Source organism: Taudactylus pleione, unplaced genomic scaffold (genome assembly GCF_031769625.1).
Source record: "Taudactylus pleione unplaced genomic scaffold, aTauple2 ptg000007l, whole genome shotgun sequence".
Lineage (NCBI taxonomy): Eukaryota > Metazoa > Chordata > Amphibia > Anura > Myobatrachidae > Taudactylus > Taudactylus pleione.
Genome location: NW_028284410.1, coordinates 18,697,514 through 18,724,307, shown reverse-complemented (window position 1 = coordinate 18,724,307; position 26,794 = coordinate 18,697,514). Strand labels below are relative to the sequence as shown.

Here is a 26,794-nt window from a genome sequence, read left to right as displayed (position 1 = left end):
TTAATGCTAAGCTAATGATGCTTTATTGTTATGAAATCATTATGATGTAATGTAAGTAAACTCTATCTGCTTATGTGATTGACATAGGAATAGGGAGCTATGGCAATAATGAGCTACATGAATAGCGAGCATCATGGGAACATGGGAATTGTCTAGGAACCTGAGATACATATGTACAGTACATTGCACTATGGGCCTGACTCCGACCTGCTCGCTAGATGCGGCCACTCGCTCCCAGCGTATGTAAATTTTGCAAAGTGACGTCAAGGCAGCCGCTCGCTCAGCAAGGCATAAGCATGCCCACTATGTCTTGGCGAGCGATCACTTTGTGTTTATAGATGCCCACCAGCCTGTCTTTAGCCGCCCACTAGCATACGTCATCACCAGGAAGTATATACAACCATCGGTACATCGGGTTCCATCAGATCCGACCGCAGCGCTTGCAGTTGACTGTACCCTACCGCAAGCACTGTGAGCACTTCAGTGTATGTGACACTGCCTGTTAATTACGCACACCCCAGAAACGGCAGAAAACACTCTGGCGTGCCTGTGTCTGCAACTACACTCTCCCGTTACTACTGCCCTGTCCCTGTTACCACCCACAAACGGGCTCTCCTGTCACTCATTCCACTGGATAATTCTATTGTAAAGTGTTTCCGGTGCTTCCTGTGATCTAATGAAAATCTTTTCTTTTTGGTATTTTTCGCCAAAAAATATATGAAAAAGAAAAAGAAAATATATAGTGTAAAACCGTAACAATGTTTTATAAATGTTGAAAGGTTGATATAAACTCACCCTTTAGATGTGAGCTAGGTATTCATTATTAGAATCCTCCACTCATTCATTTCTCCTTTTTCTTTTAAGATTTGGAATTATCTTTGCTTTTTTTATTTCTTTTTTTATTTTTGCATTTTTATATATTTTAAATTTGTTTACACAGAAATTGTTGTATGTTTTTTGAGGTCTGGTGAAATTAACTACATACCGCTAAGACCTTTTTATCATATACAGATTAAGAAATAAATTACTGTTTTATAAAGAAATTAGTCTAATTCCACAATTATTTTTGGACTGGGTATAAGGACCCATAGTAATATACCAACGGACATCGGGATAAGAAAATGAATATCCAAGGCGTATAATATATCCCAAGGTGAGTACACTGCATATTGTGTAAAATCTTGGATTGGGTAAATTGATCTGTACCATGGAGTCTTGTTGTATTTATTTCCCCATTTACAACACTGTGGGAGGAATTGAAGACCTCGCCTTAAAGGCCAACGTTGCATTCTGCAACCACAGCACGACCACGGTGAAAATTGGGTCCAACGTCTACAACTCACATCTAAAGGGTGAGTTTATATCAACCTTTCACGATTTATAAAACATTGTTACGGTTTTACACTATATATTTTCTTTTTCTTTTTCATATATTTTTTGGAGAAAAATACCAAAAAGAAAAGATTTTCATTAGATCACAGGAAGCGCCGGAACCACTTCAAAATACAATTATCCTTTTGAGGGGCCTTGTTGAAAGCTCCTGCAGTTCATGGCTGCATTCTGGGTCTATCGCTAGACTTCACAGGGAACATAGCGCCAGCCACTTACATCTGTAAATTACTCATTCCAGTGGGCAGTCTTTGCAGGGCGAGCGAGCAAAATCCGATCGCTCATACTAGTTTGCATACGCACACTGCGAACTACACGCATGCGCACATTAGCGAACATCGTCTGCAACGAGCGGCCGCTTGCTAACGACCGGGTCTGAATCAGGCCCTATGTATGGCTGGCCCTACTGCCGTATGCCAAAAGTTACTGTAATCACTGACCCTGTATATGTCAGACATAGAGTATTATTACATACACTGCACTTTGTATGGCTGTCCCTATTGCTGCATCTAACGGATTACTGTGATCGCTGGCCCTGTATATGTTATACTGCACTATGTAAGGCTGACTCTGCTGCTGCAAGCTGTGTAGCGGGTTACTGTGATCGCTGGTCCTCTATATGTCTGATGTATTACATACCCTGCGCTATGTATGGTTGGCCCTACTGCCGCATATAACGGGTTACTGTGATCGCTGGCCCAGTATATGCCTGATGTATTAAATACACTGCACTATGTATGGCTGACTACTGCAGGGGTGTGGTATAAAAGGTTGACGGTATAAAGGTGGACATTCAGAAGGTCGACACCAGAAAGTCAACAGGTTCTGAATGTCGACAGTAAAAAGATCGACATGGTCATTAGGTCGACCATCATTCTGTAGGCATTTATTTAGGTTGATGTGGTAAATAGTCATAAACTCAGAACGATAGGACAGTGATAGAAAAGTGTGATTGTCCTGCCAAAATCGGGATGGTTGATCACTGTCCCTGTAAATGTCTGACGAATCCCATATATTGCACGCTGTATGAGGGAGACTATAGCTAATTAAGGGGTAAATTTACTAAAGGTCGATTTAGCATTTTGAGTGATTTGAGGTGCGATTTTCATTCGATTTGGTTTCGATTTTGCTTTTGGGTATTTACTAAAGGCCAAATCGAATGTAAAATCGGACTTCAAATTGAATTTGGACTCAAATCACCCTCAAATCGTCCATCGGAAAAACATTGGTACTTTTACATAGCCCAACACACAAAGCCCTTATTTACTATCCTTCAATTTGAAATTGACCTCAAAATCGGACTTCAAATCGAACTTCAAATCCCCAATACAATAGACCTGCTTCATGCTTTCGATTTGAGCATGAGGAGGTCGGATTGACACAGATACATGCAGACATCAGTGAGATGCCTGCATGTATCTGGCTGTAAAAAGCAAAGAAAGAGTTAAAATTAGAAAAAAATTGACGTGAGGTCCCCCACAAAATCATAACCAGCCCCGGACTACTGAAACCCAGTTCTGGTTGACTAAGTACAGGGAAAAAATGACGTAGGGTCCCCCTGTACTTAGTACAACCAGCACTTGTACTTAGTACAACCAGTGGGAGCCGCTGGATAAACTTTAGTAACACTGCAGCTCCCACCATTGAGTACAATGGAGGAGCCGTTCATTGGCTGAGACACGGGGCCTGACCTCTCTCAGCCAATGAACGCACAAACACGGAGCTTCAAAGGATGAAGACGCGTCTGTGCGCTTCATTCGGGAAGGAGTAATCATTCTGATTAGAATGATTATTCCTTAATACGATGGTCGGGTTTTCGTTTTCTTATTTTAGCCCATGGATGCCTACTGGAGAAGGGGACCACTGGAGGTAATATAGGTGAGTATTGTGTGAGTGTGTGTATGTATGTATGTATGTATTAAAGTTATACTTTGTAAGGTGTGTGTGTGTTTCTTGCAACATCTCTTTACAGGTGAACTACAAGTCCCAGTGGGCCCTTAATGCCCCGCATGCTGGTACTTGTGGTTCTCCAAGGGGAGGCTTGCTGGGACCTGCAGTTCTACTGGAAAGACAATGTTTATTTATATCTATTTTTACACAACACCTGCACAATCAACCCGCCACCCACCGCCCAGGGGTGGCGGGGATAGCCCTGGGCTATCAGCCTATGCTAGGGGTGCCCTGGAGAGGGATACCCCTTTTTTTTAAGGGGTCTCCAACTCCCCAGGGATCCCTGGCCTGGGCTGACTAACAGTCAGGGCTGATGCTGCGGCTGGGGGGCCCAGTGATAGGTTTCCCTGGCTGTGGCATCAGTCCCTCATTAGAAAGGGTCCAGGGCTGGTTCTGGATCTTACTGGGGAACCCTCGCAATTTTTTCCCTGTAAATCCAGGACCAGCCCTGCTTCCCATAGCCCAGTGCTGGTTGTACTAAGTACAGGGAGATCCTACGTCATTTTTTCCTGTACTTAGTCAACCAGAATTGGGTTTCAGTAGTCCGTGGCTGGTTCTGATTTAGGGGGTGACCTCACATTTTTTTTTATTTTATTTAACTATTTATACACTTTTTACAGCCAGATACATGCAGGCATCTCACTGATGTCTGCATGTATCTGTGTGACAACGAACTGCTCATGCTGAAAGTGAAAGCATGAAGCAGTTCGTGTGTCGGGGATTTTCAGTTTGTTTTGAAGGGTGATTTGCCGTTCGATTTGGACATGAACATGTCAAATTGAGCTGCAAATCACTCTTCAAAACCGACTGAAATCAAATTTTTTTGCCAAATCTACCTTCAAAACAAATATTAGTAAATTTGGCAAAATCACTGGTTTTCAAACATTCGATTTGAGTCGATTTGAGAAGTGCTAAATCACTCCTCAAATCAACCTGCAAATCGACCAATAGTAAATTTGCCCCTAAGTGTTAATTATGCACTCTCATAGGCCACACTTGCTCTAACATCAAGCATTTGAGGCCCCACCCCTCCCAGTGTATCTTATGCCACATTGTAGTGCCTCCAGTTCACAATATGACACACAGTGTCACCAGTACATATTATGCTACATTGTAGTGCTCTCACTTCATATTATGCCACATTGTAGTGCCCTCAGTTCATATTATACTACATTGTAGTGCCTCCAGTTTATTATGTAATATTGTTGTGCTCCCAGTTCATATTATACTACATTACAGTGCCCCAATTCAGATTATGCCACCGTACATTATAAAATCCACTACATGCACCCTGCTTAACATTATAACATCCACTACACACAACACTCACTGAAAATAGAATGTCACTAGCTAATGCCTTATCTAGCGCTTGGAGATTTTCTTAATTTCCGCAAACTGTCCCTTGTCCAAATCTCGAAGATCAACCTCCATCTCCCCCCAATTTAGTTCACAAAGGCTGTAATCAAGGAGAAGCCTTCTATCCAACAGCACTGGATTCACTGATTAACTCAGCTGTAATAGTGAGGGTGAAATGGGAGTGTGGTAGGGGAATCATATCCGTGTGGAGCTTTAGTGAGAGGCAGAGACTGCTGTCTATAGTAGTGCTGATAAGTCTCACTTTTCAGGCCAGGTAATGGTCCAGACCCAATTGCTTAGTGACCATTTTCGGGAACCTGATAGACAACTATATAACTTGGGTTTGGGGCCTCCTAAAGCTGGCCACACACTAGACCAACTTACATCCAACCAGCCAACTTGTTGATTGGTTGGAATGAAAATCTGGTAAGGAATTGGAGTAAATGATGATCAGCAAATTGCTCCTAAATGCCAGAAAATAGATGAAAATGGTCGTCAGACAAGTTTGTTAATGTTTGATCTAAACAATTTGTTCAAACAACAGTTTTTGTTCATTTTCCGGCATTTGGGAACAAATTGCTGATTGTCATTTGCTTTCATTCCTTACCAGATTTTCATTCCAACTAGGGATGAGTGGGTTCGGTTCCCTGAGAACCGAACCCACCCGAACTTCGGGGATCCGGGGCGATCCGAGCCCAAGCTCGGATCTCCCTGTCTGCCCCGGATCCCTCTCCCGAGGCAAAACCTCGAGATCTGCTGTCATTTTAAAAAAAATGCCTTTGCCTTTAATGGGCAAAGTGCTGATTGGCTGACAGAGCCGTCTGTCACGGCTCTCAGCCAATCAGCATTATGGTGCTCATTTGCATGTAGCACGGACTCGTGAGATCCGTGCTACATGCATCTGTGTGACTGACAGTGACACAGAGCACAGAACTACAGGTACTAGTGGGCCCTTAATGCCCTGCATGCTGGTACTTGTGGTTCTCCAAGTACCAGCATGCGGGACAGGCTAGCTGGGACTTGCAGTTCTACTTGTAAAGACAATGTTTGATATTCTTTATTTACACCACACCACACAATCAACCCGCCACCCACCGCCACCAGGGGTGGCGGGGATAGCCCCGGGCTATCAGCCTGGGCCTGGGGTGCCCTGGAGAGGGTGACCCCTTTATTGGGGGGGTCCCCAGCTCTCCAGGGATCCCCGGCCTGGGCTGACTAGCGGTCAGGGCTGATGCTGCGGCTGGGGGGCCCGGTGAAAGGGCTCCCCTGGCTGTGGCATCAGCCCCCCGCTAGAAAAAGTCCAGTGCTGGTTCTGGAACATACAGGGGAACCCTACTAATTTTTTTCCCCTGTATTTCCAGAACCAGGACCGGATCAGAGCCCAGAGCTGGTTGCGCAGAATATGGGGGACCCCTACGTCGTTTGTCCCCCGTATTTTGGCAACCAGCGCTGGTTCTGACTAGCCCGGTGCTGGTTGTGCTTAAGTACAGGGGACCCCTACGTCGTTTGTCCCCTGTATTTAAGCACACCCAGCACTGGGTAACTAATGCCCGGGGCTGGTTGCTCTTTTTTGGGGGGGTGCACGCCATTGTTTTCTTTTTTTACACAGGTTTTTTTTTTTTTTTTTACCACAGCAGCACAGACGGGTCTCATGGACCTGTCATTGCTCTGTGCCAATCACACAGATGCATGTAGCACGGATCTCCCCGGTTCGTGCTACATGCATATGGGCACCATAACGCTGATTGGCTTCCTGTCTGCCACTGCAGTGCCACTCCTAGATGGGCCACGTGTTTGTGCCGCCCACTTGTGTCGCTTAGCATAGTCATCCAGCTACCTCGGTGCAACCTTTTGGCCTAAAAACAATATTGTGAGGTGTGAGGTGTTCAGAATAGAGTGGAAATGAGTGGAAATTAATGTTATTGGGGTTATTAATAGCGTAGGAACAAAAAAAGGCCCATTTTATGTGATTTTAGCGGTTTTTTTTATTTTTTAAGAAAAAATCCAGATCCAAAACACAAAACCCAGAACCCAAAACACGGAAGGGTGGTTTTGGCATAACCAATCCAGATCAAAAACACGAAGAAAGATCCAGATCCAATACCAAAACACAAAACACGAAAAGTGGCCGGTGCACACCCCTAATTCCAACCAATCAACAAGTTGGCTGGTTGGATGTAAGTTGGTCTAGTGTGTGGCCAGCTTAAACCTCTGGGTCCCCTAGCAATGGCATCCCCTGCACCCACTATAGCTAAGCCCACGATTGTCATACTACTAAGCTGCTATACTACAATGCATGCAACTCTGCTATGCTGTCATACTACTGTGCTGCAATACTGCTTTGCAGCGATAATACTATATACTCCCTATGGTTGATATGTGCACTATACCTTACAGACTTAACACAACTAAAGACTTATCTAAAATAAACACACGGACAACAGGAGTTGGATTTAAAATTATAGGTCAAAATTATTTGACATTAGATTATTAATAATTAATGAATAATTAATAAAATATTGAATTTGGGCTATTGAATTAGATAATTAGATGTTGCCCATTGAACTTGATTGTGAGCTTAAAGTTAGTATGGTGGTGGACAACAAAGAACGGACACTCCCACAAAACACACGTAGACCAAACACATCACTGTTGATGTTCAACTCTCCTGCAAAAAGCACGCCCGAACGGGTTGTGTCATTTCCCGGTCGGGACGGTTTTGGCCTATCATTGAACCAGGAGAGCGCACCCATCTAATTTGTATAACTAAAAGCACATAACCGTTCTTTCCGCCAAAGCGAGGCAACTCAAGCCGCAGCCCGACACCAAACAAACCAAACCAACTCCACCATCACCTTAACAACGCTTCCACAAACATAATCCAACCTGCTTCCGACAAAGGCCCACATCAGTCCTAAACAAATGCATGTCATTGAACCTAAGTGCACTATGAACCACAACTCCGCCACAAACATAATCCAACTTGCTTTCAACAAAGGACCACATCAATCCTAAACTAATGCATGTCACCTGAGTGCACTATGAACCACATCCCAAGTGCATGATCAACACCGTAGGCCGACCAAACATTCGCCCCGTAGACATCAGACGCCCCAATAAAAGTATTGAAGAACCCACAACTTTCAAACCATACCATGCACACTAGCAAGCCGCAGACAGGACAACATAAAACAACAATAACAATGTTAGTGGCAAACACAAGCATGCCAACCAGGCTGGAGGTAAATACAAAACCTACTAGGATCTTTTCTACTTATATGGGGAACTAGTTGTTGCCTCTGTAGGAAAAATAAAAATCCCTCTAAACCCCTAAAAGCAAGTAGTCTAAACCCCTGGTTAGCATGCTGAAAAAGCACTAGCAATCCCCGTGCACGAACGCACATAAAGACGGAATACTCCGGATTGCCACCTACCCAGAGCCTGAATCTCTGACATTGGAAAACCGGAAGCAGGGGCAGACGTGGCAGTCCCCATTCGAAACGAATGAGCGCCATTTTCGCGCTAAGGTAGACCGAGATCTGCCATACACTGCTGCAAAAACTAACCAAATTTGTATTTACCACTGGAATCCCCATCCTGATGCACCACTACACTTCTCCACACCACTGTGCCTTTAGCTGATGGGGAATCCCACTTGTTTTAACTCATGATGATGAACTAATCATTGCCAGAGCTGTGAACTGATTGAACTAGTTCATTTTGAAGATCAGGTCATTTGAACTGATCATATGTGAACTACTCCTAACTAAACCTTCGCAGCAGAGGTTCCTCACTGCAGAATACGTCCCGACAAAGCAGCGCAGATCCCGAAGCGCACGTGGTCCCATCCACTCACTAACCCAAAATACGCCATGACGCCATTGTAAATGCCAATTTGAGCAAATTAAATTCAAATTGCGATAAGCACACACCTATCTATCGGCTATCATTTCCCCCCTGCTAACGTTAGCAACCTAACCAATCTATTCAGCAAACCACCGCGTCATCAATCTGGTCAGCAGAGGTCACAGCCGCAGCAACACCCGCAGAGGAGGGAGAAGGTAGAACAGGCACAAATTCCATAACCACATTCACAGACGTAGAAAGAGGAACCATAGGCACAGCACCAGGGCTTGAAAATCCCCCGCAAACCGAAAGCGCGCAAACTGTGTATTGTGTGTCATCATTTATTATGTGTCATAATTCCTGCATAAACGGGACCAGCGATCACAGTACCCCATTATATGTGTCATACATAGCGTATTGTGTGCCATAATTCCAGCATATACAGGACCAGCGATCACAGCAACCCATTATATGTGTCATACATAGTGTATTGTGTGCCATAATTCCAGCATTTACAGGACCAGCAATCACAGTAAAACATTACATGCGTCATACAAAGTGTATTGTATGTCATAACTCCAGCATATACAGGACCAGTGATCACAGTAACCCATTACATGTGTCATACATAGTGTATTATGTGTCATAATTCCAGCATATACAGGACCAACGATCACAGTTATCCATTATATGTGTCATACATAGTGTATTGTGTGTCATAATTCCAGCATATACAGGATTAGCGATCACAGTAAGCCATTAGATGCGTCATACATAGTGTATTCTGTTTCATATATCCAGCATATACAGGACCAGCGATCACAGTAACCCATTATATGTGTCATATATAGGACCCCATTCAGAGCCGCTCGCTATTTGCGGTCGTTCGTTTAAAAAAAAGTGGTGGCTATTCAAATGAACCGTTAGCACTTTGCGGTCTGTTCACGCCTCTAAGTCTGAACGAGCGAGCAAAACTTGCGGTTGAAATTTTGAAAAATACGCCCCCTGGCCGCTCGCATCCTACGTCATGTCCGCTATTTATTAGATTAATCGAGTACATCGACCAGCGTATGAACTGCTCGCTATTCTTGTGGTTGGTTTTTCCTACCACAATCTTGCGAGCAGTTCTGACTATAAAACAACCCAGTGACGTGGTCAATGACGCTGCTGTATTAATTATGCACACCCATAAAATGCCCGTTTTGACCTTTAAGCACGCCTGCGTTCGGATCTCCACTCCCCGTTTTCAAGCACCTTCCCCTGTTACCACCCACATGCGCCTCCTCCTGTCACTCAAAATAGCAGGCATTCGCTATTTAGCGAACAAACGATTTTCGGCCGCACTGACTGGTTCGCGCATGTGTATTAAAATCCGTACGCATGCGCAGTTGGGCAAACATCGCTCGGAACGAACGAGCGGCCGCTTACGAGTGGCTCTGAATCAGGCCCATAGTTTATTGAGTGTCATAATTCCACCATATACAGGATTAGCGATCACAGTAACCCATTATATGTGTGCTACAAAGTGTATTATGTGTAATGTAGCCAGCTAATCCTGCGCAAAAGAGGTTCCTCACTGCAGAATATGTCACAACAAAGCAGCGCAGATGCCGAAAGATGCGTGGTCCCATCCACTCACAGTAGTGCCCCTTATACCTATTATGCCACACAGTGGTACCCCTTATACATATTATGCAACCCAGTAGAGCCCCTTATACACATTATGCACACAGCATTCCCCTTATTCATATTATGCTACACAGTAGTAATCCTTATACACATTATGCCACACCGTAGGGGCCCCTCTTACCTATTTGTTACTAAACAGTGACCTGGGCCTAATGCCAAGCCACTCCCCATGAGCTCAGACTATCACCTGCCTACCTTAGGGCACTTAAAGTGACTTGGGCCTAATGTCCAGAGTCACATTTACTTGTGGCATGGGCAATCTGGCTGTCTTACATGAGGTTTGTTTGCACCCACGGGCCTCATGCCTGACACTTGATGGTTTAGGGAGGGGGAGTGGTAAATTACCAGTTACCAAGGCCACCTACTGCTAAGTTGGGAGAGGCTGCAGTAGGGAGATTTGTTTAGCCCATTGCTTCCCTGTAGCACTCTCCAGTCCTCATCTTCTTTCTTCTGCCACTGGCCCGTCCTGGCTAGCAGTGCCATCTTCTGGCCTCTTCCACTGCTGCCGGAGCTCTTCAACCGATGTCCTCTTTTATTAACCTCCACCGCCATACTGAAGGCTCGGCAAGGTCTGACATCAGCCATAATTGACTCGCCATCTCTGCTTCTAATTGACTGCTGGTTTGGGAGTCGTGAATGGCTCGTGACCGGTGCCAAGTTCAAAAATTTCAAAAAGTCCTTGCTGCCTATCAGCCATCGATCACCCCTGCTGCCATATCTGAGGGATTCCCTAGAACAGGAGTTCTACATCCGATTTATGTGATACTAAACCTATCTAAGGTATTTAAGTGACTGGAAGGAAATTTTATGTACTGTACCATCAAAATTATTGTAAGTGTCCATGGTATGCCTAGGGGCAAGCGCAGGATTTTTACAGGGGGATTTCCACACATACACATATATATATATATCAGTCATGGAGTGCCGCCATTATGGAGTGCTATATGGGTCCCAATGGTCCATGGAGGGCACCCATGCCTTTCACATCATCTTACTGAGCGAGTGCCGGGATTGAACTCTCTCTCTCTCTCTCACACACATAGATATACACATATATATATATATATATATATATACACACAATATATATATATACAGACCATACTTGCTTACTCTCCCGGGACAGCTGGGAGCCTCCTGGCACCCCACAAGAGCAGCCAAGTCCCCCGGATTGGCCGCCACCCCCGCATGTGAAAGTGGGTGGTGCAGGGGAGCGATGACGAGATTTGCGCTGAATTGAGTCATCGTAGCTCTGCCCCCTGCTCTCTAATACCAGTAATATAGGCATTCTAAAGCAGGGGGCGGGGTCACAATGTCGCCCACTGAAGCTGCCCCCACTCTCTCTTCTGCACCGACCTGGCAGTGCCCTCCCAGAAGGGGCTGCCAGAAGGTCTGTAAGTATGATATGCACACATTTCTTACATACACACCTACTGTATGTTACACATAGTGGACGAAGACATCGCCAAACTACCAGAGAGAAACAAAACCAAATACAATCTTACGGCAAAAGAAAAGAATGCATTAAAACAACTCAAAAAAGATAAAACCAGCTGATAAGGGAGGAGGTCTAGTTATTCTGGACAAAATCCAGTATGAATATGAAGAGAAAGTCTCCTATCGGGTAAGGAAACCTATAGGATACTATCACATGACCCAACAAAAAAATTCCTAGACCAACTTACAGCACAATTACATGAAGGTTTACAAATGGGAATAATCAATTAAAAAGAATATGAATTCATCATGATCAAAAACCCAAAAATACCTACTTTTTATTACCTTCCCAAAATCCATAAAAATATAACAAAACTACAGGGCAGATCTATAATATCATGAATCGGATCCATAACTTCAAACCTATCCCATTACATTGATTGTTTCTTACAACCCATTGTTAAAAAACAAAAAAGTTATCTAAAGGAAAAATACATATACACTGTGAACCAGTGACGTAAAATCATTATATACATGCATTGGCTACACATTGGGATGACAATACACAAGACACTACCTAACCACTCAAACAGAATTACCAAACTGACAAATCAATTTTATTATGGAACAAATTGAATACATTTTACATAACAACTACTTCTGGTACAATGATGACTACTTTCTACAAATAAGAGGAACCACAATGGGGGCATCATTTTCACCCTGTTACGCAAACCTATCCGTGTCAAAATGGGAAGAGATGACATGATATGGCAAAACAATAAATACAGAGAAAACCTAATATGTTGGCACAGATATATTGATGATCTCTTCTTTATATGGGAGGGGTCATAAAGAAGACCTAAATGAATTCACCAAATATATGAACAAAAATAATATTGGTCTGGAATTCACAACAACAACAAATCAGGAAAACATAGTCTTCCTTGACTTCGAAATCAATATAATGGAGAGCAAAATTCACACAAAAAAAATCTATAAAAGAAGTTGACGGGAACAACATCTTACCATACAGTAGTAACTACCACCGACAATTGTTGAACAACATACCAGGAGGCCAGTCAAGAAGAATCAAGAGAAATTAAAGTGAAAAAGCATTCAATGACCAGAGTCAAGAAATAAAAAAGAAATTCATAAAAAATGGTTACAACAACCAACTATTGGACAAAGAAATTGCAAAAATCAGCAAACTGGACAGAACCAGTATGATCAAATACAAACAGAAACAAGTAGACTAAGAATAACGATCAACAGCATTCATTACCAAATACAACTCCAAACATAAATTGAAGAAATTTTTAATAAACACTGGCACATTTTGATGTTAGATGAAGAGCTAAAGACTATTGTTTCACCAAAACCAAATATCATATACAGACGAGCCAACAGTCTAAGACAAGAACTCACATCCAGCTTCATTCTTGTTGTAAATATTGAGAAAATAAGAACCCAATCAAAAGGATTCCAGAACTGCTTAAACTGTAAGGGATGCTCAATCACAAACAAAAAAACAACAAAAAAGACAACAACATTTAAAAGCAATCAAACAAACAAAATGTACGAGATTTGTCATGAAATTTTTTGTGAAACCGAGGGAGTTATTTATTTATTGGAGTGCCCTTGTGGACTCCAATATGTGGGGCAGACAAAAAGGAAGATGAAAACACGCTTAGCTGAGCACATTTATAATATTAAAAAAAGACTACTCACACACAGCATGTCTAAACATTTTTTAGACACACACAATAAGAATCCGAATGGACTGAAGTTTACTGCAATCCAGAAAATAATTGCACACTGGCGCAGAGGCGATCTGGTCACAGAACTAAAAAAGAACAAAACTAAGTGGATATATGAACTTGACACTTTGAAACCAAGGGGCCTCAACATAGACATTGAGCTCAATACCTTCCTGTAACTCGGACTTTTCAAGAAGCTCATGTATTCAAAACCTAGTCATTTACATGTCCACACATTACATCTAAATGTTTCTCTATATGATATATTCATTACCTTTGAGTAAATACCTTTGATTTTACTTATAACTATATAATGGTTTTCCACTAATGAAACTGGATCAGAACCTTTATATACCCCTGCCTATACCTTCTAAATATCCTTCCTATAAACCTCTAAGAATAACGCTAATTTGCATACGCAGTCTGACTGCAAATAAAGACAGGAGTGGAATCTGTGGTTCCAACGCACAAGTATTATTCAGGTAAAAGTACAGTCAGTTACACGCAATTGATACATACACAATTTAGGTGTAAAAGTAAATATTACAGACCCAAGTACAGTATACATACGCTGCGCCTCCGGACCCAGAGATAGACCTCAGACTAGAGACCCTCAGTTCATACAACCTTCAGCATGGACTAGAAAACCAGTATACAAGCACACATATTTATCCCCCTCAGACTAATACAGGACAAAGGGAAAGTTTCTTGCTGATATCATTGGTTCCCAGAGGAGAAGCATATGTTACAGTACATTTAACAGGCTGGTTCAAATTGACTCTCCCTGCCTCTAACAGCAGGGAAATCTTTCTAGTAACGTCTTCTGAACATTCCAACAGTTTAAACATTTTGTTGTTTGTAGGTTCTGCGATCCATAACTTGAGTTTGCATGATGCGATCCCTCCACCGATAATACCGGAATGCTGTAAAAAGCGTATGCATCAGAACAAGACCAAACACAACTTGCTTATCATGTATAATACCTTAGTTATCAAAAACCTTTATTTCTCAGCGTTGAAACTAACTTAACCAACTTAGGCCCTCATTCAGAGCCGTATGCTCTGAGCAGAGCGCACGCTCTGAATGAGGGCCGGGCTCCATTTTCATGGAGCGTCCTCCTGGACGCTCGTATAGCTGTGGGTCACCACCCACAGGCTATACGAGCGTGCATTTTGATGGCCGCGATGGTCGTGACCATCGCGACCATCGAAATTGCGAGCCGGAGCCTGCGGTTGAGGTTTTCAACCGCAAGCTCCGGAGTGATTTTGGCTCTAACAGAGCCAAAATCACTCCCACTGACATCACTAGTGATGTCAGTGGGCCGGCTTCTGACGGGAGGCGTTCCCATGGGAACGGCCCCGTCAGGGAGGCACGCCCCCGGCACGCCCACCAAAGGGGGCGTGCTGTCAATCAACATTGACAGCACGCCCCCTTTGATCGGACACAACGAGCGAAGGACTTTCCTTCGCTCGTCGCGTCTGGCGCATGCGCACGACGGAGCTCCCTCCGTCGTGCGCATGCTCAGTGCCTAACATCGACCCACTTGCGAGTGGACAGCCGCTCGTGAGTGGGTCTGAATCAGGCCCCTAGATCATACATTTTGATACTTATGGAACCTTATGTGTGAATATGAAATGTGTGGGTATTCAGGGTTTGATATAAGGACGCTAGTTAATGTGTGTATGAAGATGAGTGCATTTGTCTCTAACATTTTAGCATGCTGGGCCAGATAGTTCTCTAACATTTTAGCATGCTGGGCCAGATAGTTCTACATGTCCTGTCAGCAGGCCCTCCCACCTTTCCTGTGTCATTTCAGGAAGCTTGCTTATTTATTCTAGCCAGACCACCCATTGTGGGCAAACACTATGCTGGAAGCTTATCTACACAAGCCAGTTGTCACCTGGCCACTTGCTTAATGTAATACTGCAAAGCCATTTCTGGAATATATCCCTTATAATACGTAAAGTAATGAAATAGGCTTTTAGTGAATCGCCGTAACCTATGGTAATGGTCACAGATCCATTTGCATGATGCTAATGGTATTATCGCCACATGTACTAAAATGTGAGTTTATCTAAAATGGCGCTTACGCGGCCATTTCGCAAAATGGCGTCTTGCGGCCAGTCGCAAGATGGTGTCGCTGCGATTCAATTTTAAACTGATCTTGTCTCAGCCAGTAACCCAGCTTCGACAGTCCACCCTTTGATAGCGAACAACATGCTATCACACTCTGCTATTAAAATTTAATTTAGGTTTACATTTACATATTATTTAGTGTTATTATGGGATGGCACAAGGTGGTTCTTAATCCATCAATAATGTGTCTCTAGATGGGGACATAAAACTACTATTATACGCACATCGCGGATCTTGGAAGATCATGTGACAGGTGTGGGAATGCACTAGTCTTATAACAGCAGTCTTGAAGGGGAATTTGAGACTTTACATTATCTGAGGTGTTCTATAAATAACATTTCAATAATATATTCTATGCATGTCTAAATATTATACATTTAAATGATGGTACTTCCTAGCTCAGGGTTGTAATGCAGTTCTGTATCTACCTCGGTATACATATTATCATTTCTGACCACCATCATAGTTTCATTCTTTCGTTTCACTCTGTTTTTACATTTTCCACACTTCAACACAATAGGAACACACCGGACGCATATGCCAATTACTATGATGACAATCAGTATAAGGATCAAGAATTTGCTTATGCTGGCGATCACTTCCTGGACCAATTCCCCTAGACCTGAGAACCATTTCACTGGGTTCAGCCATGACACCCATCGTTCTATCTTTTCCCCTGCTTCAGCCACTGATGCATTATGGTTCTTACGAAATTCCCATTTTAGCTGCAGAATTTCATCCATCTTCTGGTCTATCACCTCCTTAGGGTCGCTGGTATCATTGGTGACATAAGTGCAACATTTTACTCCAAATTGGGTGGCTAATGTTATGCAATACCCTCCAGTAATAGCAGTTAAATAATTCAACACTAGCCTGTGTACCTGAATGTGTCATCGTACATCTCGGTGATATTATCTATTAATTTAGCAAGTTCCTGGATATATCTAAAATTTAATGTACCACTAGCAATTCTGGTGGGATCCAGGGTGACTAAAACTTGAAAGCTAGTTGTCTCACTGATTAACTGGGCGGCTTTATGCATATCACCAGGTATCATATTTCTCTTGCCTCTGTGTTCATATTGTGTGTGAAGGTATGGTGACGGTGTGTTTTTATGTATTCCCAACATTTCAACATGTGTGAGGGTCATAACTTCTGGGACTACTCTTCCCAGATAACACAAACCTTCGAAACTCGGGGAAAGCCATTTATACGCTTTTCTTCCACATATAAAATATACATTATCAGGGAGAACATAAGGAATGGTATGCATCATTATCATTAAACACATCTCTCTTGCAAACAATCCTATCTCAGCCTCTTCCATCTGGTATATGCAAGTTTCTGGTTGTATTATTTTAGCACAATAACCATCTGGTACTTTACCAATCATTTCTTTGGTGGAACTCAATGTATACCGGTACCTAAAATGTTTCCCACTGGATTTAATTGAGCATAACAGATCATAGTTTATGGACTCATTATCAGCTCATTTATGAGAAGGTCATCGTCTGATTATTCCCCGTCACTTCAAAACCTCCGGGTTTATTGGGGTTGGTTATGTTTAAACACAAAAGTGATCTATCTACTTGGAATTGATAGAGTTTGAAATGAGGTGGTTTGGTTGAGAGGAATTTTCCATCCAATGTTTTCCCTTTTTGTAATTCTAAAATTTCCGTGGTATTCAGCGGAAATGGCACCAACCCTACATTATGCTGTCCCTGTGGCTCATGTGAACACACCCAGCAATCACTTTGATTTAACACTTTGCCTACCATGCTATGATAATCCTCTAGAGGATACCCACCCCAGTACGGATTATATTTAGGTTGGCAACGTTGGATACAGTTCTCATCAACTAGGGACCCACAAAGCTCACAAATACAGGAATCCTCAGACGATAACCCTCCACACCTTCCCCGAGTTTCCGGAATGACAGCTCTTTTAACAATAACAGTACTAAGATTGGAAAGACACTCCCCTGATTGGCATTGCACTCCTCCTTTCTCCACTCCATCAGCACTGCCATCAGCTCCTGTTTCCTCAATCGGTCCCCCATCACAGAAACTGGATATTCCCGAACCGACCAGGATGGTGAACACTCTAAAAGAGAATATGAGAATGAACACAGCAGGCCCGTCCATTTTAACAACAAGTCCTGCAAAAATTTCTCTCGGTTCAGGTATCTCACTACGACCTTTTCAATCCTCCCGGAACAAGCTCGCGAGCGACAGGTCCACACTATCAGCCTTGTCTCCGTCTTGTTTCTCCACCGGTTGATTGACCTTTTTGCAGTGAGTGGAATGGACCCAGGTATCTCTCTCGGCCATCTTCAAAGATGTAGTACTCGTCAGCAGCACCTGGTATGGACCTTCCCACCGATCAGTCAAACAACCTGAACGCAAGAAATTTCGGATCATTACATATTCTCCTGGTTCAACATCATGACAGTTAGTTTCAGGCATATCATTAGACAACAATTTCAGTTTCTGCTGCTGTTGCTTTAACTGCCTACTCATTGATATAAGATACTTTACAGTTACCTTGTTGTTACCCTTCAAGTCTTCCTGTGGACTTATAATCAAATGAGGTTGTCAGCCAAATAGTATTTCAAATGGGGACAGATTCAGAGGAGGTCTAGGAGTGGTCCTTATTCTATGTAGGACCAAAAATAACGCTTCTGGCCATCCTAGTCCAGTTTCTGCCATAATTTTACTTAATTTATTTTTAATAGTCCCGTTCATTCTCTCCACCTTGGCACTGGCTTGCGGTCGGTAGGGGGTATGAAGTCGGCTATTAATACCCATCAGCTTACACATATTTTGAAAAACATCACCTGTGAAATGGGTACCCCTATCACTCTCGATGATTCTAGGGATACCATACCTGCATACAAATTCCTGAACTATGTTCTTGGAGGTAAACGCAGCAGTATTAGTGGCCGCTGGGTAGGCCTCAACCCAATTGGAAAATACGTCTGTGCACACTAATACATACTTAAGGTTCCTGCAGGGTGGTAATTGGATGAAATCAATTTGTATCACCTCGAAAGGTCCATCAGTTGGTGGAATGTGGAACGGTTTGGTAGGGATCGCTTTCCCTATGTTCTTTCTCAAGCAGGTCAGACAGGACATTGCTATCTTCTCTGCTTGTGAAGAAAAGCCTGGTTAGTATGCCCTCACCAACTTGCACATACCCTGTTTACCTAGGTGAGTTAGACCGTGTGCTGCCTCAGCCAGGCTGGGGTAATATGCCTTGGGGGCTACTGGCTTACCATGTCCGTCCCTCCAGAGCCCAGAAGACTCTTGCCCACACCCCTTGGACTTCCAAATGGATTTTTCCTGAATTGAACACAAATTTTGCATCTCAATTAATTTCAGCATATCAATGGTTTGGAATGACATAATTGTTTCAATTGGGGAAGACATTTTTAACCCTGCTGCCCATCTTGCAGCTTCATCGGCTCTGTTGTTGCCCAGTGACACCGGGTTATCCTCACATGTGTGGGCTTTGCATTTAATTACTGCCACTGCTTTGGGCAGTTGGATTGATTCTAAGAGATGTTTTATGTGTCGGGAATGTGCAACTGGTGTGCCTGCTGCTGTCATAAAATTTCTCAGACGCCATAGAGCCCCAAAATCGTGCACCAACCCGAACGCGTACCTCGAGTCAGTGTAAATGTTAGCAGATTTGCCTGCTGCCAGTTCACATGCTCTAGTCAGTGCTACTAACTCTGCCACCTGGGCTGAGTGAGGAGGACCGAGAGGTTTAGCTTCCATGATGTCTGTGTCATTTACAACAGCATAACCTGTACATAATTCACCTGTGTCTGTTTGTCTATGACAACTCCCATCCATATAGAAAGTTACATCCACATTCTCTAAAGGTGTGTCATGTATGTCAGGTCTAGCAGTAAAGGTCTGATTCAGATATGTCATACAATCATGAGTATCATCATGTCTGCCGAACTCACCTCCCACCAGCAACTCTTCTCCTTCCACCCTTTGTACATCATGTTGTACATATGGTAGGTATGTTGCTGGATTCAGCGTACTGCAACGTTTGACAGTAATATTTGCAGGAGCGATTAGAGCTAGTTCCCATTTGGTGAACCTAGCCGAGGAGACGTGTCTGGTTTGAGCTGAGTTCAACAGAGCAGATACAGCATGGGGAGTGTAGACAATCATATCATGGCCCAATACTACGTCCTCACTTTTACTCGCCAATAAAGTGGTAGCTGCTACACTTCTCAAACAGGTGGGGAGTGATCTTGCTAGCGTGTCCAATTGGGCACTGTAGTATGCTACGGGCCTACTGGCATCACCATGTTTTTGTGTAAGGACACCTGCAGCACAACCATCAGCTTCCGTACAATATAAATCAAAAGGTTTTTCATAATCGGGTATTCCCGATGCAGGAGCTTTTGTCAGACTATCCTTAAGATTAAGAAAAGCCTGTTCTGATTCCTCAGTGTGTATGACACGATCGGGCTTTGAGGAAGAGACTAGTTCCTTTAAAGGCAGGGCCAAAATAGAAAAACCTGGGATCCACATTCGACAATATCCACACATTCCCAAGAAGGTACGAATTTGCTGTTGATTCTGCGGCAGTGTCATGTTTTGTATGGCCTGGATTCTACCATTTGTGAGATGTCGTAACCCCTGGGTTAGGCAGTGTCCCAAATATTTTACTCTGGGCTGGCACGGCTGTAACTTGTCCTTAGCCACTTTGTGTCCTGTATGCGAGAGATGAAGTAACAAAAGTTTAGTATCATTCACATATGACATAAAAGAGTCAGAACATAGCAATAAATTGTCCACATATTGAATTAGAACTGTTCCATTGGCAGGTTGAAAAGCTTGTAAACAGTCATGCAATGCCTGGGAGAAAATACTGGGGCTGTCTATGAAACCTTGGGGCAATCGTGTCCATGAATATTGCACACCTCTGTATGTGAATGCGAATAGATACTGACAGTCAGGGTGGAGAGGCACAGAGAAGAAAGCAGAACAGAGATCAATGACAGTGAAATGGGTTGCATTTGGTGGGATCTGCATCAGGATGACAGCTGGATTTGGCACTACAGGGAATTGGCTCTCTACTACCTTATTAACACCTCTAAGGTCTTGCACCAGCCTATAACCCCTCCCACCACTCTTCTTTACTGGAAAGATGGGACTGTTGGCTACACTAGCTGTACGAACTAAAATTCCCTGTTGCAATAATCGCTCAATTATTGGAAACACCCCTAGTTCTACTTCCTCTTTTAGTGGGTACTGGGGAATTTTTGGAGCTTGCCTGCCGCCTCTTAAGTTTACCATTACTGGGCTTACGTTTGCCATTAATCCAGTGTCCTGTCCATCTTTTGTCCATAGGGAATCTGGAATTTGGGACAACATTTCATCTACTTGTGATGGATTTTCTTTTAAAACGGTAGAGTGATACATTATCCTTTGAGGAGTGTCTAACATATCCCGCACCTCGTATACCATTCTCTCTGAGATATCTAAATATACACCATCAGGGGTGCAATATATGACACATCCCATTTTACATAACAAGTCTCTGCCGAGCAGGTTAGTAGGAGCTGCGGCAGCCAGGAGAAAAGAATGTCTGGTATGCAATGGCCCAATACTAGCCTCTGCGGACTTTGTTAAAGGATAACGTTCCACTTTACCTGTCACACCCATTGTTGGTATTGTCTCGTTGGTCACCTGTAAATTAATGGGAGATTTCATCACTGACTTGGTCGCCCCTGTGTCTACAAGAAAAGGATATTCAGTACCAGCTACATCAACCATCAAGACCGGTTCTTCCCTAGTACTTCCCGTTAACCTGACTATCTGTAGACTACAGGTATGACCTGACGCCTAGCGTTGGCTACCATTCTCCAATAAAGCATTTACAGCTACAATTGGAGCTGGTGCTTGCTGAACATTTGCTGGCCTCTGCGCATATCCCTTATGGGGATATCTAGGTTTGCCCTGATGTGGGGTCCATACTCTTTTTACTGTGCAGTTTCTACTTAAGTGTCTTGTTTGTTTGCAATTAAAACATGTCCGTGATTCAGGTGAAAGCATGTGTTGTTTTGAAGTTTGAGCAGAGGGTAAAGGTGGTGGATATGGGTAAGGATATGGAGGGTAAGGGTATTGTGGAGGATAAGAAGTAGGTGGATATCCTGGGACCTGTGGTTGCATTGGGTTAGTGGGATAGAGTTGTGTTTGTTGTTGAGTGGGGTTAGTGAGAGCAACTTGTTCTGACATGAGTGTGTGTGCAAGTGCAAGCGTGTCTGTTGGCTGTGATGTTACCGTCATTCCCTCCAGAGCTTGTATACTGACAGCCATTAATTTTTCGCTCTAGGTCTCCCTCTTTTTTGAGATGTTTTTGTCATGTTCTATGGCAGACTCTATGAGGTTATCTATTGTAAGTCTCCTCTTTTAAACCATCCATCAATATCGTGACTATCATTCCCCTGTGGTAAATGCTATCTTTAATATCTTCTATCCCAGTGTACTGGGCGATAGCCTGCAGAGCCCTGTCGCAATAGTCTTCTGCAGTTTCACTCTCCTTTTGTTTGATTGTGAAGATTTTGTTCCAGTTAACTACTACTGGAAAATATACACCCAATTGAGTCACAATGCGGGAAATGTTACCATGGTTTACTTGGTCTGTTAAGGAAACGTCGCCATCCAATACACAATCCGTGATAAATTTTGTTATGTCGGTATTGCGTGGTAGACAGGCCCTTAACACCACACGCCAATCTTTATTAGTGGGCTCATGAGAACTACCCAAATTTCTCAAAAATCTTTGACATTTGGCTAATTCCTTTTTTGGATCAGGGAAATCATTTATGATGGAATTTAGTTCTGCCCTTGTCCATGGACAATGCATTACTACTTCCCTCGTGGGCACTACACCGTTTGCATCCGCATTTCCATTCGTTATTGTCCGAATGGGATGCAGACCGGCAGCGTTGCTACCTCTGACCTGGTTACCTGGCTGGGGGTTTAATCTGCTGCTGCTACGTATGGTATTAACAACTTCCTCAATGGGTGCAGAGTGTATTAACACTTCCCTTGCTGTTACCGATGGAGATGGCGGTACCACCCGTGATTGTGGTGATGCAGCATCTATCATTTGCACAGCATGGGAAATGGCAGACATTACAATAGGCTCATCATCTACATCATAAACATTTTCTTTATGGTTGCTTAAGAGGGGGTACAAATTACTTGTTACATTGCCGCACGTGCGCGCCAATTTGTGGCTCGCCCGTATTGCAACTCAGCGTCGCGGACGTATTTTCTGGCAATGCGCTCGCAACGCTAGTTTGCGTCGTTTGCACATTCTTAAGCCACGCATCCCCTTCATGCTGCCATAGTTTTAAACATTCAAAATACTTAATCTTTTTCTCTCAGGATAGCACCATACTGATGTGATCCTGGACATTGTCTAACACACTTTTGTCAAAACTACCAATTCTGGGAAACGGTCTAACACTCTTTCTCGTCATATTAAACCATAAATCACAATACCTTATTGCATAAGTACCGTACTTCGTATGCATAATAAGACGGGCCGATCCAATGGGAGCCTCTATTAGCAGCACATCATTGCCTAACATCTCTACTGTTTGCGTGGCTCCCATTCTGAGACAACTCCTACGCTTTTCAATAAAAATTTAAACTGGTGAAAGACAATCAAGATACTTTCACTTACCTGTGGACGATTTTAAGTCAGCGGCGCCCACACACCTGGATAAGATTTAGTAAGGCAACTTCCACACCTGGATAAGATTTGAAACAGGCCACTTCCACACCCGGATAAGCTTTAGTAAGGTAACTTCCAGACCTATGAGAGTTTATATGTCGGCTACTCTCACGCACCTCTATACAACATGTACACCTGCTACTGTGTATAGAACGGTAAAGCTGCTTACCGAGCGACTAGGCTAACCCTTGCACCTAGCCCTTAAGGATCATAAGATACCCTTAACTTTGTTCAACAAATATTCACTGTTACACACTTTTTTCCTGCGCAGAAAAATACTCGTTTAACCCAGATATTGGTAATAGAAAAAAATGTAAACCTCAATGGCTTTGTTCAAACACGTGGCAGCAGAACCGGGAGTGCGTATATGCTATTGTGCGACCATCCGCATACACATTAAAGCGACTACCACACAACCGTATAATTACTTTTTAACTGCGTACGCAAAAATGCGTTTTAGCCGTGTACGCAATACTGCGGCACCCCTCTAAACGCAAGGTTCTATCAACAGAGGAAAACAAACTTTTTCCTCTCTTGTCCCTGGATTCTAGTCAGCTTCCTTAATTCACACGGAGATGGATAGCGATCTTTCAGCACAAAGCGGTTGCAGGCAAACCCTGCATGTGGCCACTCCACTCTTTGATGAAATATTGATGACCGTATGTACCGTGTGAGCAGGTAAGTGACTTATTTACGAGCCCCCAACTAACGAAACTGGATCAGAACCTTTATATACCCCTGCCTATACCTTCTAAATATCCTTCCTATAAACCTCTAAGAATAACGCTAATTTGCGTACGCAGTCTGACCGCAAATAAAGACAGGAGTGGAATCTGTGGTTCCAACGCACAAGTATTATTCAGGTAAAAGTACAGTCAGTCAGTTACACGCAATTGATATATACACAATTTAGGTGTAAAAGGAAATATTACAGACCCAAGTACAGTATACATACGCTGCGCCTCCGGACCCAGAGATAGACCTCAGACTAGAGACCCTCAGTTCATACAACCTTCAGCATGGACTAAAAAACCAGTATACAAGCACACATATTTATCCCCCTCAGACTAATACAGGAAAAAGGGAAAGTTTCTTGCTGATATCATTGGTTCTCAGAGGAGACGCATATGTTACAGTACATTTAACAGGCTGGTTCAAATTGACTCTCCCTGCCTTCATTGCAGGAAGCTTGCTTATTTATTCTAGCCAGACCACCCATTGTGGGCAAACACTATGCTGGAAGCTTATCTACACAAGCCAGTTGTCACCTGGCCACTTGTTTAATGTAATACTGCAAAGCCATTTCTGGAATATATCCCGTATAATACGTAAAGTAATGAAATAGGCTTTTAGTGAATCGCTGTAACCTATGGTAATGGTCACAGATGCATTCGCATGATGCTAATGGTATTATCGCCACATGTACTAAAATGTGAGTTTATCTAAAATGGCGCTTAGGCGGCCATTTTGCAAAATGGCTTCTTGCGGCCAGTCGCAAGATGGTGTCGCTGCGATTCAATTTTAAACTGATCTTGTCTCAGCCAGTAATCCAGCTTCGACACCACTTCATTTTTATATCTACCCCCCTTTTTTATTTATTTACACTTATATATTTTTTGGCAATATACAATTTATTTTTATTTTTATATTTACCATTTATTTCCATTCATATTTAGTTTTACTTTTATTTTTAATTTATTTGATTTTTATTTTTGGCAATACTGTAGAGCAAATACACTTAAACATTTCTATACAAGATTCGGATGAGGACTTCCATTTTTAAAGTAAATTAAATAAAGTTTTATTCAAAAACCCTGCTATATATAGGGACCAATTACAAGACAACACTATCCTTGACAAAGTGCGTCATTGCATGAAACGTGTTGGACAGTGGGAACGCCGACAGTCATCGAACCGGAAGTAAAGATCGCGTCCACTTTCGGTGAACGGAGAACGCTGACAGTGAGTGAGACATCACTGTGAGGAAGAGGTAATTGCTGCCAGGAGACAGATGTAGGATTAGGGCAAGGTACTTAGACCATCAAAGTGTCTCCCTACATCGAGCAAGCCAGACCGCCTGCAGAAAATTTTCCTTCTTTTACCCCGATAGCTGGCCCCACAAATATGCAATTAAGAGCTATAAACATCCAGTGGTATTACAACAATTATTAACCGTTTTTCTTTTTGCACTGCCATACCACTTAATTTCATTTAATTTTACCATTTTAGCCATATATTTTATTTTTCAGTTTGTTTTTTGTTTACTTTAAATTTTAATTTTTTTTTACAATTTTTACTTATTTTATACCCCACTACACACACCTTATCACACTTACACAATACAATGACAAGTGCTTCTTCTACATACTCAAAACACATACATTACACACACACTTACCTTGCAGCAGCTGCGGGATGGGACCTGGCAGGCTGGCACCATGTCATTATGCCCCTCCCCCTAGCGACAAAATGCAGTGATTTGCAGGTCAATTGGGAGGGGGCAGAGCCTAATGATGTAATTCTAATGGAATCATGTCATATTGGCCCCGCCTCCTCCCGATTGGCCTGCGAATCATGGCATTCTTCTGCAAGTGGGCGGAGTTTAACAAGATGGAGCCTGCTCTCCAGTCTGTCAGGGAGCTTTCTGGGTACTCAGAACCCCCCCTGCATGTGCTAGTGATGCCTATAAATAGTATATAATGATACATATGACTAAAGCTAACAGTTAACCTAGAACAGAAAAGGATCATTATTTGTGGGTTAAATAGCACATTTGTGAATTGAGAAATGTGTAATTATTTATAATACTTCGGGGCACATGCTAAGATGGACATAATTTGCATCTAAACCACAAGCACAAATTGTGTAACTAAATATAATTATATATGTATATATTTTAGTGTAGTGTAGTGTTATGTGTAGTTGGTTCAAATGTGTGATGAGTGCACTAAGTGAAAATAAAAGCCCATGCTTTTGTGGTTACAGCCTATTTGGAAATACAGTCCTGGTGAAACTTGAAAGACATATACTCAATTGGTATAATTATTTGATATCCTAACAATATATCTTTCAATTACAGCCAAGCAACATGTTTGATTATTAAGTGGTAGAAAATATAGAGAATGAACTGCACTATGTGAGTAAGCTAAAAGCTGCTCAGTTAGTAGGATTTCCTAATAAAAATTGGTTAAAACGAGCACTTATGTTTGGCGGTAGGAAACGGGGAAGAAAAGGGGGTTGGGAGAAGATAAAGTAAGAAAAACAAACAGAAGAGTAAGGAGAAAGAATGGAATAAAACAGAAAAAATTATAAAAAGTAATCAAAAATAATGAAATAAAAATAAATATAAATTTGCATGTCTGATACCAATAAATGTTTAAGCTCTTTCAAAAAGATGTAAGGCAGGCCCGGATACTGTTGGGATAATGTCCAGTCTGGAGCGATTAACCTAAACTGTC

At 42.7% G+C, this 26,794-nt stretch overlaps 1 protein-coding gene across 4 annotated transcripts in view; it reads right to left on the bottom strand.

Annotated features, from left to right (window-relative positions):
- Positions 1 to 26,794, bottom strand: part of LOC148542938 (protein NYNRIN-like) — a 487,471-nt gene that overhangs the window by 434,587 nt on the left and 26,090 nt on the right. Inside the window, exon 4 of one of the 4 annotated variants that reach the window (XM_088462300.1) lies at positions 13,890 to 20,298. The exons of the other annotated variants lie outside the window; for them this stretch is intronic. Within the exon in view, the coding sequence (XP_088318426.1) occupies positions 18,731 to 20,298 (1,568 nt within the window). The 3' untranslated portion in view covers positions 13,890 to 18,730. Of the gene's footprint in view, positions 1 to 13,889; positions 20,299 to 26,794 lie in introns of those variants that run through there. 4 annotated transcript variants of the gene reach the window in all.